We start from the raw sequence: 16408 nt of genomic DNA on the forward strand, positions 1-16408 counted from the left end.
TTCATCCCTTCTTATCGCTTTGTTTAGGTTCAGCGACTTCAGTGTTAGAGTTTCTGTCCCAAAAAGACAGAGAGAGGATCAAAGAAGTGAAGCAGGCAACTGACCTGAAAGCAGCGCAGCTCCAAGCCAGGAGTCTGGCGCAGAACGTGCCAAGCAGCGGAGCCGGGCCCTCTGTACCGGACCTTGGACACAGCTCTTGGTGCATGGCCCTGGGCGGAGGGACAGCCACCGTGAGACCCAGCAACTTCAAACCTTTTGCTAAAGATCCAGAGAAGCAAAAACGATATGAAGAGTTCTTAGTACAGATGAAAAAGGGTCAGAAAGGTGGGTGCTGGCCGGGGTCTCCCATGCCTCCCCTGGGCCGGGCAGCGTTCTCCCTTCTCTTTCTGTCCCCAGATTTAAAGTTTAAATACAGTGGACCCCAGAGCCTTGACCAGCCTGACATGAACAACTTAGGTTACAACTGGAATTTTAGTTTTAAATTACACCCAAAGTCTTGAGTTACAACCCAAATGCTGTCTGAGTAATGGTCTCAGATACAGATTTAACCCTTAAAGAGTTCCGGAAGGAACACTATAACATCCTCTCCTGTGTGGGCTTGAGAAACCCCAGGCCAGTGTCTCTCTAAGAACACTGAGATCTGCCTGTGAACAGGAGACTCTGAAGGCTGTGTAGAGGAGCCTGAGCCTTCAGCTGACCAACCTGAGTTACAAGCAGCCCTCGGGAACGAATTGAGTTTGTGAGTCAAGGATCCACTGTATCCTGTTCGGCCAGGGTTTCTGCTTTTCCTGCTGCAGGCGATGTAAAGGTTTCAGGCCTTGGCTCTTGACTGAAGAGCAGGCTCTGGGAGCCTGGGTTCCTCGCAGCTCAGGTTGGAAGGACAGCTGTTCTGTCAGGTACAAGTGTGCCTTGGCAGGGGCAAGTGCTAGATTAATGTGCTGTTTGGAAACCATTGACTTCTGTAAGTGTTGCATTTCTGACCAAGGGGCCATCATCTCCTGTTTTATCCCAAATCATAGTCTGAGATTTGACTTAAAGAGGTAACTGGGCTGTTGAACTATTACATGGGGGAAAATCGATCTGTGTGCTATGAAGTGTGTACGGTAAGGACCAGGAGAGGGACTGCAGCTGTATAGAGCCCCTCAGCAAATCCCAGGGTTGCTTTTCACAAACAGATCTTTGGGGAATGTAAAGTTCATTTACTGTGCCTTGCTTTATACTAAGAACCCATGCCCCCTAAGGCTGACTTGTTAACTTAAAGAAAAAGGTTAGAGAGACAGTATTTTTCTGCCCAAAACATAGGAATATAGTTGGAGTGAACTTATCCCTCTGGGTGTGATGACAAGTTCTTTACTTCTAAAGGTGTAACCAAGCAATAGCCTTTCAAATGGTTTTCTCCCTTCTGCTCGGTAGACAATTCTCTAAGAGCATCATATTGAAGGAAAGAACCCCAGCACTACCTCTGCCCATCCCCATAAACGTGAGGAGAAACAGGGGCGTTTCCAGTGGGAAGATGGTGCCACCATGTTCTCCTCGCAGCTCTGTCTCGTTCCCTGTGCCACAGATGCCCTGGAGCGCTGTCTGGACCCCAGCATGACCGAGTGGGAGCGAGGCCGTGAGCGGGAAGAGTTCTCGCGGGCAGCCCAGCTGTATGTGTCTTCCCATTCGACCCTCTCCTCCAGGTTCACCCATGCCAAGGAGGAAGACGATTCAGATCAAGTAGAAGTCCCACGAGACCAAGAGGTCTGTCACCACTGTGTCCCTGCCTGGTGAATTTGGGGGGGGGGTGCGGTGCTGGAGATTGAATCCAGGGCCTTGCACAAGCTACATTTTAAATTAAAACACGGTACAGCTCAATATTTTAAATCCGTCACTGAAAAGATCAAAATACACATGGCATAGTAGAATATGAGATAATTTCATGCTTTGGTTTCCAAGGTACTTAAGCAAAAATACTATATATAGTATGAGCTCTTTTGTAATTCTAGACAGTTTAAAAATGTATTTCTGTGTGCATGTGTGTATGTATGCACTGATTGATGGTGGAAATGCCAGACAGTGAAGCTTTAAACTTTGTAATGGAAGTGAGTCAGGTCGGCTGTGTGACACTTCTTGAAACAGAGCATGTGTCCCTTCCCAGAATGATGTCAGTGACAAGCAGTCGGCTGTGAAGATGAAGATGTTTGGGAAGCTTACCCGAGACACATTTGAGTGGCACCCTGACAAGCTTCTGTGTAAGAGGTTCAATGTCCCTGACCCTTATCCAGGGTGAGTCCCATAAACCTGTTCTGGGTCTTTACAAAACTGCATTCAAGCTAAGTTTCCCCTCACGGTACCCTTATAAATTTCCTTTTTCTAGATGAACTTAGTTATAAGTCCTTAGAGTTGCGAATTTTGCAGAATTACTTTAACTTCTATTAATTCATTGCAAAAAATCCCCTAAATATCCATCCAGGTGTGGGGGTGTACACCTGTAATCCCAGCACTTTGGGAGGCTGAGGGAGAAGGATCATAAATTCAAGCCCAGCCTGGCCAACCTAAGGACTTAGCAAGACCCTATATATATATATATATATATATATATATATATATATATATATATATATATGATTGTTGTTTATTTGTTTTGTTTTGTTTTTGGTACCCGGAATCGAACTCAGGGCCTTGTGCTTGCCAGGCAGGTGCTGTGCCGCTGAGCTACATCCCCAGCCCATTGTTTTGGTTTTTTGAGGGAAGGTCTCACTACGTAGTTCAGGCTGGCCTTGAACTTGTGATTCTCCTGCCTCAGCCTCCCAATACCTAGGATTATAGGTATGCGCCACCACACCTGGCATTAAAATAATTTTTAAAAAATTGGCTGGGATGTAGCTTAATCCAAACGCCCTAGGTTCAATCCCCAGTATCACAAAACAAACACACTTCCCAAAACCCAAATATTCGGAGAGCAAACTTTATTCCACATTGAAGATATGAAACTCAGATGTGTCTAGTTACAAAAGCTTAATACTTTTGTTTGCCATCTTTTAAATGCTGCTCATATACTTTAATTTAAGATATTACTTATGTTTTCTATTTATTTATTTGTTAGTTTGGGGGTTTTTTGGTACCAGGGATCGAACTCAGGTCCTTGTGCTTGTGCAGCAGGCGGCGAAACCACTGAGCTAAATCCCCGGCCCAATGACTTTTTGATTATTTTATAAGATAAATTTTTTAGCCATTTTGCTCTTTTTTTGTTTGTACTGGGGATCGAACTTGGATCCTTGTACTTTCGAGGCAGGCGGTGGAACCACTGAGCTAAATCCCCGGCCCTTCTTATGTTTTCTTTCTTATCTTTTTTTTTTTTTGGTGGTGGTCCTGGGGATTAAACTGAGTCTCGTCTCTACCGCTGAGCTACACCACCAGCCCAATTTCTTATGTTTTCTAATTGTCTATAAAAGTTCAGTACCTTCTTACTTGATTATAAAACCCTACCATATTCCAGCTATATCAGGAACTGTGGATATGTTTTAGCAGTGGAATCCGTTTTCAAAATTAAATTCCAGCCAGTGGTGGTGGCTCGTGCTGTAATCCTAGCCACTGTGGATGCTGAGACAGGAGGTCACAAGTTCAAGGCCAGTCTGGGAAACTTTCTGAGGCCCTGTCTCAAAATAAAAAAGACTGGGACAGTAGCTCAGTGGAGAATTTGCCTAGCATGTGCCAGGCCCTGGATTCTGTCCTCAGCACCACAAAAAAATTCATTGATTCTAGCTCTTCATATAATAAGAAAAAAACTCACAGATTCTAAAGTCAGCCATCTCAATTCATGAATTGCTTTGGGAAATGTGAACATCTAAATTGACTCTTTAGTTAAGTAGCAGAGCTAGGGGAAAATATGAGGCCAGAAACTTTACAAGAAGTGGATTTTATCCTAGCATTTGTTATTAAAATTATATCTTTTTTCTTTTTAACCCCTAGTTCCACTTTAGTGGGCTTACCAAGAGTGAAGCGTGACAAATACTCTGTCTTCAACTTTCTGACCCTTCCGGAGACTGAACCCACAGCACAAGCATCAAGTGAAAAAGCCCCTCAGCCCCGCAGCTTGGACAGTGAGTGGGGCTTCTGGGGTCTCTGTGCCGGGGGCCCCTGAACCTCTCACCTGCTGGGGAGACAGAGACAAGGGGGGTCTGGTCCTAGGGCTACATGTGGATACTCTCCCTGCTCATGTCCCTATGTCAGCTCACACTGTGTTGGTCCCACCGTGGGCTCTCCAGGGCTCTGTCTGCCCTGCCACTTCCCCAGCATCTTGCACAGTGCCTGGCGCGTCGGGGCTGCACGAATGACAGGTCAGTAGTGAAGAACTTGCCTTTGGCTTGCCAATTCCAATGTCATGTCCATGTCCTACCTTTCAGAGTCAAGGAAACCGTCCAGATGGGATACATCTCAACATGAAAAGAAAGAAGATTCCATTAGTGAATTTTTAAGTTTGGCTCGATCAAAAGTTGGTCCCGCTAAGCAAGAGTCCAGTCCCTCAGTAAAGCAAGGGGAAGAGCATGTGCCGGAATTACTCTCAAATAAGGTATTTGGGGCTCCAGGTTCAGGCTGACTGTGGCCTTGGCCCTTCTCTATGCTGATCCTTTCTCCATATAGTCTAATAGCAGGGCTCAGCAGACTTGTTTGGTGAAGGGCAAGGTGGTAAACATGTTAGGGTTTGTGGCCCATACAGTCTCTGGCAACTACTCATCAATGCTGTAGAGTATGAAGGAGACCACAGGCAAATAGGTAAGTGACTTGAGTGTAGCTGCGTTCCAATAAAACTTTATTTACAGAAACAAGTCAAAGGTCAGATTATATTTAGCTGATGCCTCCTCTGCAGTCCAGCAGTTCAGTTGTAGCTTTAATCATGTGAGGAGAAGCTGGGCATGATTGTGCAACACTCTGGGAGACTGAGGCAGGAGGTTCCCAAGTTTGAGCCCAGCTGGGCAACTTAGTAACTTAAGAAGATCCTATCTCAAAATTTAAAAAAAGACTGGAGATGTACTCAGTGGGGAGGCCCTGGGTTCAATCCCTAGTAGTGGAAAAAAAATGTGTTAAGAGAGATTATAAACTTCTCTTCTAGTATGACTTTCACCTAAATCAACCACTGAAACAAGATTCAGTGTATTCGTATTGAAAAATATAAATTTTCCAAGCAATAAGCATTCTTTTTGTGGAGAAAATATAAATTACTGACTTAAGAGTTAAAAGCTGAACTTAATTGGTTTTAATATCTAATAAATGCCTTCATATATTTTCTTAATATGCATCAAAGTGACTTTTTTTGTTGTTGTTGTTGTACAGCTCAGTGAGTTTTTTGTTTTGGGGGCTTTTTTGGGGGGTTTTTGAGACAGAGTCTCACTATGTAGTTCAGGCTGTCCCTGAACTCACTTTGTAGCCCAGGCTGGCCTCGGACTTGCAGCGATCCTCCTGTCTTAGTTCAGTGAGTTTTAGCACATATACAAATTGGTATGACCATATCTGTGGTCAGTCCGGCTGCAGATCCCCCATCACCCAGGAAACTTTCCGCTGACCCTTTGTGGTCACAGCCTCCCGCTCCGAGCCTGCCCCTGCTGATGTGTTTTCTGTCTCTGGTTTTATTCTTTCCAGAATAGATACACAAAGAATCAGACAGTGAGCTGGGCATAGTGGTGCACAGCTGTAATCCCAGCACTCAGGAGGCTGAGGCAGGAGGATTGTGAGAGTTGGAGACCAGCCTAAACTACAAAGTGAGATGCTCGCTCTCAAAAAAGCAACAACAAAAAAAGTATATTCCAAAGTAGCTTTTGCTTCATGTATTTTGAAGCTGTCTTGTTAAGTGGATACATGTTTAGGATTGTAATATCTTTCTGGTGAATCATTATATAATATCGCTTTTTCTTTTCTTTGGTACTAAGGGTTGAATCCAGGGCCTTCTCACTGAGCTGCATTACCACCCCTTTAAAATATTTTATTTTGAGACAGGATCTCACTAAGTTGCTAAGTTGCCCAGGCTGGGTTTGAATTTGTTGATCTCCTGCCTCCACCTCCCAAAGTGCTGGGATTATAGGACTTGAACTTGTGATCCTCCTGCCTCAGCCTCCCAGAGTGCTGGGATTATAGGCATGTGACACCATGCCCAGGCTGACTTTTAAAAAAAATCATTACTTTTCCTCTTTGCTTTTTTGATGAACAGTATGCCTTAAAACTACAAACTTCACTGTCTTGTACTAGTTTTCCTCGTGTGAGTATTTGTCGCTGTGTAAATATGCCGGAAATCAGAGGTGTTGTGGCCTGGGGAATGACCACTGACCAAAAGCAGGAAGAGCTGGGCATCAGGGTCCAGGCCTGAGCTGGGCATCAGGGTCCAGGCCTGTGCTGGGCACAAGCCAGGATGCGTCTTCCGTTGTCTTTGTGGTCTTGGCTCGGGTTCGCAGTGGGAACATGGAGTGACCTGTCCTGGGCCATCTCCTGTCCCGGGCCATCTCCTGTCCCTGCTCTCTGCACTTAGATTATCTCGGGTCACAGTCCAGCGAGACACCATTGGCAAACGGTGTGGTCTGGCCCCTCGGGTACTGCATTGGTTTGTACAGAGTTACTGCCTCTCTTTTGTTAGACAGAATGTCCATCCCCTGGGTTTGTTTTTGGAAGGATGATGTTCAGTGGCAAAGGGGAGATACCATTGTATTGACCTGTCCTGGCTCTATCCTAGCTGTGTGGAGAGAGTTTCTCTGCAGCGTGTCCTACAGGCATGCTTTCTTCCCTTTTCTTTTTTTTTTTTCCAGGCATGCTTTCTTTATTACTTTTAATACTGAAGCCTGAAGGCTCAAAGAGTCTCTTGAAAACAAGACAGAGTTGGGCCGGGGATTTAGCTCAATGGTGCCGCTGCCTGCCTTGCAAGCGCAAGGTCCAGAGTTCAATCCCCGGTACCAAAAGAAAAAGAAAACAGGACAGAGTCACTGTGATTGACTTCATTTTTCGGGACCCTTTGCACTTCTGATTAATGACCAGTCTCCACAAAGGGCTTCGGTTCTGCTTCTTCAGCACATCCTAGAAAAACACCGGGAAAACAAAGGCTGCATGCGTGATACTGTCCAGTTAGGCAGTGTGTGGCTATGGACACCCATGTACACCAGCAGGGATGTAACCCTGTGCACATGTATACACGTGAGTTCTAGAATGCTGGGTTCCTGCACTCTTGCTTGTTTCTTCCTGACTCTTACTTCACTGTTCATACAGGCAGTAGACAAAGGTGTGGAGTCACAGCCCGAGGGAGAAGGCAGCCGCCCATCCATGGACTTATTCAAGGCCATCTTCGCCAGCTCCTCAGAGTCCTCCTCGTCGGAGGAAGAGCAAGACAACAGTGAGGATGAGCAGGCGGGCCCGAAGGCCAACTTCACAGGCTCCCAGGACACTGACTTGGGGGAAACTGTGCCTCTGGCACACGGTATGTCAGTATCCAGACTCGGGATCTAAAGGGCAGAACGCAGCCTCTTAGTGTGTAATTTTAAACCAGGGGAATTAGCAATCAGTGATGTTTAATGTAAGTACACAAGTGCCTGGGTGTGGTGATGCACACCTGTAATCATAGCACTTTGGGAGGCTGAGGCAGGAGGATCATAAGTTTGAGCCCAGCCTGGGTGACTTAGTGGCTTAGTGAGAGACTCTGTCTCAAAATTAAAAATAAAAAAGAGCCGAGGATGTAGCTCCGTGTGAAGGCCTCAGGATCAATACCCAGGCCCCCCGCCACGTAAGAAATGTAAAAATCTTAAGTCCTTTGTAATCTCTTTTCCTCAGAATAACCACTTTTAACATTTTTATGTATGTTTTTTCAAGTTTTCTCTCTTTTAGTAGACATCTTTTAAATAATATGGTTATTAATATGGACATGATTGTTTATTTTCTTTCTTTCTTTTTTTTTTTTGAGACAGGCTCTTGCTATGTAGTTCAGGCTGGCCTCAAAAGTACTGTAGCCTGGACTGGCCTGGAATTCACATCAATCCTCCTGCCTCAGCTTCCTGAGTACCGGGATCACAGGCATCCACCACCATCCCCAGCTTTATTTTCATTTTTGCCTTTGTTGATAGTTTATTCTAAGTGAAAGTAGTCCTCACCAGGACTACTGTTGAGGGATGGGACATATTACATCCCTGTTTGTTTGTAAGTGTTGATTTCTTCTCCTCGAGGGTGTTTGACCCTCAGCTCCCCAGTGACTGGAGTGTGTGCCCCCAGGTACACCTCCCTCTCGGCATGACACCCCTGGTGCACTTGGTCACAGGTATCCTCATGTAGCTGACTTCCCAGCTCCATTGTTTCCAGGACAGAAGTGGCTCTGCCATGTTCATTGTGTCCTCAGCACCTGGCCTGAGCTACTTAAGCAAAGGGAAGACAAGCACATTGTTTGGTGGCAGAAGACATTAATGAAGGGCTTACATGTGGTACTGCTGGGCAAATGAGTGAAAGTCCTGCTCTGATGTTTTTCAGCTGCTGAGCCGGCGCCTCCTGAGCCTGCCCCAGTACCTGCCTTCCCGATACAGAAGATGCAGCTGGATGAACGGGAAGAGTTTGGCCCGAGGCTGCCCCCCGTCTTCTGCCCCAGTGAGTCCTGAGCTCCTTGGTTTGCCTGCCTGTGTCAGCACGTGTGTCCCTGAGGTGTGACAGCTCTACTGCGGTGTGACAGCCACCCAGCTCTCTGATCCCGCTCCAGGCCCACCCACTCTGCTCACTTCTGGTTTCTCTGTTTTTGTTCACATTTTGAGACCCATTGCCTCCACCTAGTGCCTGAACAGTAGCTGTTGCTCACCAGTGCCAGAGACCTTTAAACTTTTCCCTTTCTAATTTTCAGATGTTTATTATAGACAGCTTACAGTGACCTATCCTGATAAAATGATTAGATTGGCCCAGGAATGTAGCTCAGTGGCATCACGCCTGCCTGGCAAGTACAAGGTCCTGAGTTCAATCCCCAGTACAGGGAAAAAATAATAATAAATAAATAAAATGATTAGACTGGTTTTTATCATCTCTTTGAAGGCTGCATTAACATCTGAAAATGTGGCCCAGATATGTAGATAGCATATAATTCCATTGTCCACTTTATATTTTCCTCTAGTCCTCACATTAAAATATTGATTGGGTTAATTAACCTAGCTTTCAAAGATATGCTAAAAAGCAGAGAAAAATGTGAAGCTCAGAAAAATTGCAGCGAATGTATTTTTCATTTGCCTCAGTTGTTTAGATCTTTAATTCAAAATTGGTGTCAGCACTTGAAAATTATTCTGTGAGATAACTATTCATTATTATTCCTTCCATTCATTTTCAGAATGTCCTTGCTACCCATAAAATACTTTATAACAATTTGGTTTATGGGTTATTAGGGGACATGGTTTTTTAAAAACTAGCATAAAAAAAATCAAGGGAGGTCAAATTCTGAAATATCTGACCAACTGTAAGGCTAGCAATTACAGGCATTTGTTAATTGGGTTTGGAAAATAGTTACACTCCTGAGACATCTTGAAACTTTTCTTTAGCTGGAAAAAGTTGATTTAATGACTTGTTGTGCTCCTACTCTCATTTTTTATTTTTATTTTTTTTGTTTACCTGCAAATATACAGCCTATGAAAATGTCTTGGTCTGAATCAAGGTGGTGAGTGTAGGCCTATGCAACTCATTTAGTTTTAGTTTTTGTTTTTTAGGACTGGGGGATTGAACCGAGAGCCTTTTCTCTGAGATTCATTCACAGCCATTTGTTTTGTTTGTTTTGTTTTGTTTTGTGTTTTGAGGTAGCGTCTCACTAACTTGCTTGAACTGGCCTCAAACTTGTGATCCTCCTCCCTCACCCTCCCGAGTAGCTAGGATTACAGGAGTGTGCCACCATGCCCGGCTTCTTTAGTTATTTTTAATTATTACATACATTATGTTGTTTTAATGCTAATTTTTAAATATTTCCACTTATAAATTCTTACAAAATATTTTTTTGTAAAGAGAAGAAGATATATAAAGAGCTCACAGTTGTTACATGCCAAATTCTGAGCTACGGGATTCATGTGCCTCATCTTAGTTCATCCTCCTTATGTCTCAAGAGAGTAGGGATTCTTGTTATCCCCATTTTATTTTGTTTGTTTGTTTGTTTTGTTTTTTTGCTCTCCCCCACTGGGGATCAACTCAGGACCTTGCGCTTGCATGGCAGGCGTGTTGCCAAAGAGCTAAATCCCTAGCCCTGTTGTTTGCTTTTTTTTTTTTTTTTTTTTTTTTGGTACTAGGGATCGAACTTGGGACCTTGCACTTGTGAGGCAGACAGCAGAAGCACTGAGCTAAATCCCCAGCTGTTGTTTGCTTTTTTGAAACAGGGTCTCGCTTTGTAGTTTAGGCCGGCCTTGAACTCAGCCTTGAACTCGTTATGTAGCCCAGGCTGGCCTCAGACTCAAAGCAATCCTCCTTCCTCTGCCTCCCGAGTGCTGGGATTATGGGCGTGCACCACCATGCCTGGCTGTCTCCATTTTAAAATAGGGACAGACTTGGAGATGGTGGACAACATGCCAGAATTGCAGGGCTGGGCCTGGAACCAGGACTCAGCTTTTGTGGTACCAAGCTCACCTGAGGATGACGTTACTGTAGGCACCTGGGCTTCCTGCTCCAACTTCATCTCTGTCTGTGTCATCCAGCAGCAAGGGTCAGCGGGACCCTGCTTGGGTTGCACAGGTCCTGCACCGAGGTTTCTGGCCGCTTCCTGGCTGTGGTGCAACAGTGTGCTGTGCTAATCTGTTCGTCATTTTGGCAGAGGCTAATGGAAGGGCAGGAGTTTTGCCTTAATGAGAGACCTTCCATTCACGTCACACTCCTAACTAAGCACTTGAGGAGCTTACTTTTCATAGTCTGTGTTTTCCCTGCAGTTCACATGTTTATTACATTTGTCTTTCAGATGCTCGTCAGAAACCTGAGACACCTCAAAAAGAGAAATATAAAAAGAACAAAGAAAAACACAAGACCAAAAAAGAGCACAAACGAAAGAAAGAGAAGGTGAGTAACTTCCGAGTGTCCAGGGTCACGTGGGGCCTGACACTCCTGCTTCTGGTGTCCAGCGAAGCCCGAGCAGCACCTGAAGCTGGTCAGGGAGGATCCCGTTGCTGGGATCAGGGACGTGGGGCCCTCTGTGGCTCCACAGAAATGCGCACATTCAGTGCAAATGTTCAGTTTTTCAGAAGCTGTTTTTCTTTCAAAGCAGCACATTTTAATTTGTTTGGTTGTACTCTAAAAAATTTTTGGTGAAAATGTAGGAGAAAAGGGCATTTAAAGCATCTTAGAGTAAAGGCTGAGTATTAAATAATAGAACAGTATTTATTGATTATTCATCCTATATTAAAATGAAGGTGTCTTGAGCACTTCTCAATTAATTTTTTTTCCCCAGTACTGGGGATTGAACCCAGGGCCTTCTCACTGAGCTACATCCCCAGCCCATTTTCTTATTTTTCATTTTGAGACAAGTGTTGCTAAGTCACTAAATTGACCAGGCTACACTTGAACTTGTGATCTTCCTGCCTCAGCCTCCTAGAGTACTGGGATTATAGGTGTGCACAACCATGGCTGGCTACTTTTTTTTTTTTAAACAGTACTAGGGATGGAAACTTAGACCTCCCTGGGCAAGCACTTTACCACCAAGCTACCCCTGACCTCAACTACTTTGTCATTATTAGAAATGGATCCTTCGGGGCCAGGGATTTAGCTCAGTGGCACATCGCCTGCCCTGCAAGCACAAGGTCCTGAGTTCGATCCCCAATACCAAAAGAAAAAAAAAATGGAGCCTTTGGTCCATAGCTTGCCATTGGAACTGAAGGAAACTTGAATAGAAAGAATAGCTGTGCATCCACCATCGACATCTCTGTCTCGTCATCCAGATTTCCTTAGGCTTTTGCCCAGGTTCATGTTATTGTTGGGCACCCAGTGCGGTCCACTCTCTGCAGTGCAGAGAAAGACCAGTGGGAAACCAGACCCTGTTGGGTGGGGGGCAGGCCACCCATGTTCGTTGCCCTCCTGCCAGTTTCTTCTCCCTGCTCTTCTGGCCGGTCACCACCCTACAGCGCAGTTCCCCAGGTGCCTGGCAAGGTAAACCAGTCAAGTTCACAGGAGGTGGTGCCAGCACTGCATTAAGACGGGCTGAGTAGCCAGGTATGGTGCTGCCTGTAACCTCAGCTGTTCAGGAGGCTGAGGCTGAGGCTGGAAGATTCAGAATCTGAGGCTCGCCCCTGTCTCAAAATAACAGTAAAAAGGCTTGGGATGTAACTCAGTGTGAAGTCCCTGGGTTCACTCTCCAGTACCAGAAAAAAATGTATATTTATATATGTATGTGTACACACACACACACACACACACACACACAAACACACACACACACACGTGCTAAATGTGCTAAATATCAAGAAAGATGGGGGCCAGGGATTTAGCTTAGTGGTTCCGGTGCCTGCCTCACAAGCTCAAGGTCCTGAGTTCGATCCCTGGTGCCAAAAAAAAAGAAAGATGGGGTCCTGCCCATGTCTGCTTGGTTTGGCAGTGTCAGCCTCTGCTCAGGGATGTACCCAGCTATCTGCACTTGTCTGCCTGTGTCATGCCAAAACCTAGTGCGCGACTTTGTTTTTGAGTGATTCCAACAACCAAATGCCCGAGTTTGCTTTTTTTCCATTTCTGTGTTAGGGGCAGAGCCCCGCCCCTCATACATGCTAGACGAGATCTACCACCCAGCTTCCAGGCTCGCTTTTCACCGCACCAAAATCTCCCCCTTCTCTCATCTCCTTTTCTTTTGCCAGAAAAAGAAACACAAAAAGCACAAACATAAAAGCAAACAAAAGAATAAAAAACCAGAGAAAAGCAGCAGTTCAGAGAGTTCCGACAGCAGCGACAGCCAGAGTGATGGAGAAGGGCCCACCGACCTGTCACCTCAGGAGCTGCTTTGGCGGTAGGCGCGGATCCACAGGCTTCCTGAATGTGTATTTGCTTAGGTGCAAACTCAGAAATGAGAAGTCTGTGTATTAACTAGCCTTTGAAAAAAGTTTTAGTATTTAATCAAAAGTAATATATATTCATTATTATGAAAGTTCAGACCTTACACATAAAGCTTACCAGGGCTTCTGGCCAGCTCCCCAAGCCTCTCCTTTCTCCACAGTGACCTTGCCCCTCAGTTTCATGTTAGTTACCTCTTTGTGTAACCACACACGTACACATGCGCTTCTACACACATTGTTGTACACTTTTTGTTTATTTTTTTGTGGCACTGGAGTTTGAACCCATGCCCTTTGCACTGAGCTACATTCCCTAGCCCTTTTTAAAATTTTTTATTTTGAGACACAATCTCGAGAAATCTAAGTTCCCTGGGCTGGGCTTGAACTTGGTGATTCCCCTGCCTTATCCTCCCAGAGTGCTGGGATTACAGGTGTGTGCCACCAATGCCTGGCTGCACATTTTTAATGTAAATATAATTTAATGTAGCATAAATTTGAAGGGTATGAACAATTATAATAAATATTGTCAGTGTGCTTTCCAAAGTACTTGTATCCATGAAATTATGAAAGCACTGTTTATTACATTAATTACAAAAATTACGAACATTCCTGGCCACCCCGGGACTGGGAAGGGCAGCCCAGCTGTGGGCCCAAGATGAAGGGGAAGCAACAGGGCAGGTCGGGGGCCATCTGAGCCCAGCCAGCACTGTGTTTCCTGAAGGGCAGTGTGACTTGGTTATCTGCTAAATCCCAGTGCCCCTCCGGGTTCTCCATCCTTATTTCTTTTGTGTTTCTCTGGCCTCCTGTCATGATAATTGTGTCCTTATAGTATTGCTATCTGGAAAGACAACTGCCACCTTTTTTTCTTTTTCATTCATTTCTTTCTAATGGGCAGTGTGTTCTCTTGGTCCAAAAATACAAAGGGTAGGAGCATGGATTTCTCTACACAGGTCAGCTTTCCCTTACAGACCCGCCCACCTCAGGGCCAGCAGGTAAGAAGAGGAAGAGACGGGTCCCACTGTGCCCTTCAAGGCCACAGCCCCGTGACCCACACTAGGCCCCACCTCTTAAACGTCCTCCTGCAACAGTGCCATGCCGGGACCAACCCTTAACACATGGGCCTGTGGGGACACTCATTAAACCATAGCATGCAGCTTTTTGCTCAGGAAGAAGGCCGGAGGGATTCTTATCATACGCTCAAGAGCCATGCAGCCTCTTCTGTACGAGAAGCTGAGGTGTCAGATCGACAACCCTGGGCTTTTGGCCCTGGGACAGACATGTTTTAATTCCTTCCCAAAGGTCCTAAGTGAATGAGGTGGGAAGTGAAGATGGGATTCGAAGCTGTTCTTATAAATGGGTTCTGGTGCAAGCTGTGGGCGATCGTGTCTGTGTTTCAGGGTAAGAGAAGAAGCAGTTGACGATACAGGTTAAGCCAAGCATCACAGTGCAGTCAGCCCTGTATTTTCTGAGCACGGACTTCCCACTGTGACCTAGAGCACAATGTGCCATTCTCGGAGCTGTGTGGATTTTTTCCCCTCTTCATTCTAACCTAGAAGCGCTCTACACTGAGCAACAGCCCTGACCCTGTTTGGCTTTTCAGTTCACATCTAACTGACCCTCTCTCTTGCTTGTGTTTTCTTTTTCAGGCTGAAATGCCTCCCGCTAAAGAGGCAGTGATCGAATCCCGCCCAGCTTGTCCCAGAATCAGCTCTGCTCTGTGATGGACACTCACTGTTCAGTTAACACACTGTACAGATTGTATTTATATGTAAATTGCTGCTGTAAAATAATTTGTAAAACCCGGACATTTGAAAGTTCTCTAGGGCCGGGGATGTAGCTCAGTGGTTCCATCACCTGCCTCACAAGCGCAAGGATCTGAGTTTGATCCCTGGTGCCAAAAAAAAAAAGAAAAAAGAAAGAACTCAGAAATTGATCAGAGGGAAAAATTCAGACTGAACGGTTTAATTCAAGTGGCATTTTTTTCTCTTTTCTTTTTGATGTTTTTAATTCCTTGGAAGTTTTATAAGCAATTAAAAGTAAAGAGCACCCTCTGGTTTTGTGATGAAGAGAGCTGAAGTTAGTAAGGATGGTTTGGACTCACTGAAGGATGCAGCTGGAGAGGGAGGCAGCTGCTTCCCTCCCACTGTGCCTCAGGCCTGATGCTCCCCACACACAGGTTGCTGGTGTGGCCAGAGACCCCTGGGCAGCACCGAACCAGGTCCAGGCTGGAGCCACCTCCCTCTGAGATGGCGCTCAGAGGTCTGTCAGGACAGGCAGCAAGACCGAGACCGAGGGTGGATGTGCCCCAGTGCACACATCCTTGCTCTGTAAACCTTGGGTCCCAGTGGAGGCCACCTCAATGCACTGACGAGAAACCTTTTCAGAGAGCGAAGTGCAAAGCTGAGTGCAGCTCAGGGTAGAGCCTCCCCCAGCACGAGTAGGGCCCTGGCTTCTACCCTGGCCAAGTGCAGAGGCTTTTACATTATGAACGAAACCTCATCGATCAGAATGATTTTAAAGTGAAAAACAGGAAGAAAATCAGGTCTAGTTTTACCACCCAGAGATGACAGCCCTCAGCATTTTGGAATAATTCCTTCCAGTCTTTTATTTCCTAGCCATGGGTTATCGGATGAGGCAGAATTTTGCTGTGCCCTGCTGTCACTGATTAGTGACAGATCTTTCCCTTACAGTCTATGGACTGTGTGACCCCACCCCGACCAGCTACATCCTGTTTTGCAGGGGCTCTACCTTAACTTATCGACTGTTTCTCTATCAATTGACAGAAAAGGCTGGCCAGCAGCTCCTACGGAGGCAAGGGACACACAAATCATCCTGTGACAGGGAGCTGGGAGACTCAAAAAGAGGTCACGAGGGGTGGGGTCACCTGTTCTGCAGCTCAGTCTTCCTCTGGTGCCCAGGACTCGAGCCTGTTTTTCTAGGGCCAGCGGCAGTCCGCGCAGAGGCTCCGTTTCCTGCGCAGCCAATGAGGTGGCAGCCGGATCACCCGGCCTGGGAGACACATGGGTCAGAAGGGCCAGCATGGGCACAGGGGCAGCATGGGGAAGTTGCCACTTCCTGTGCCAGGCCTGGGGCGGCCACTGGCGGTTCAGGATCCAAGATGGCCACGCTGCTGGACTCCTGGAAGTCTCAGGTGAGGTCTCGAAGGAGATGCTCATGGTCCCCACCAAGGAGCGCTGGCCCTGCGGGCCCTGCTGGCTGTCCTGGGCCTCTGTGGGGCCATTGCTCTACCCCACCCCTCACCCATCTGCGCACCCCTGGAAGTGGCTGTGGCAGGGCCAGCTGGAAGAAGCACCATGAGACTACGCTGCCATGCTCTGCTCCCTGGGGAAACGAGCAAGGGCTCCTCTGGGAGCCACCAGACTTGCCTGTGGCCTCCAGGGGCAGCCCTGCATCTGCCGCCTGCCACA

The 16408-nt window shown here is 46.2% G+C and overlaps 1 protein-coding gene across 2 annotated transcripts in view; it reads left to right on the top strand.

Moving 5' to 3' along the window:
* Positions 1 to 15046, top strand: part of Gpatch1 (G-patch domain containing 1) — a 37091-nt gene extending 22045 nt beyond the window's left edge. The window contains exons 11-20 of one of the 2 annotated variants that reach the window (XM_004867106.3): positions 28 to 324; positions 1565 to 1743; positions 2141 to 2268; positions 3955 to 4085; positions 4389 to 4555; positions 7231 to 7438; positions 8476 to 8589; positions 10910 to 11007; positions 12789 to 12937; positions 14627 to 15046. In XM_004867106.3, the coding sequence (XP_004867163.2) occupies positions 28 to 324; positions 1565 to 1743; positions 2141 to 2268; positions 3955 to 4085; positions 4389 to 4555; positions 7231 to 7438; positions 8476 to 8589; positions 10910 to 11007; positions 12789 to 12937; positions 14627 to 14657 (1502 nt within the window). In that variant the 3' untranslated portion in view covers positions 14658 to 15046. The remainder of the gene's footprint in view (positions 1 to 27; positions 325 to 1564; positions 1744 to 2140; positions 2269 to 3954; positions 4086 to 4388; positions 4556 to 7230; positions 7439 to 8475; positions 8590 to 10909; positions 11008 to 12788; positions 12938 to 14626) is intronic. The other variant, XM_004867107.3, reaches the window with a different exon arrangement.
* Positions 15047 to 16408: the final 1362 nt, after the last annotated feature.

This window comes from Heterocephalus glaber, unplaced genomic scaffold (assembly GCF_053883595.1).
Source record: "Heterocephalus glaber isolate CG9 unplaced genomic scaffold, H.glaber_assembly_v1.0 deba00001744, whole genome shotgun sequence".
NCBI lineage: Eukaryota > Metazoa > Chordata > Mammalia > Rodentia > Bathyergidae > Heterocephalus > Heterocephalus glaber.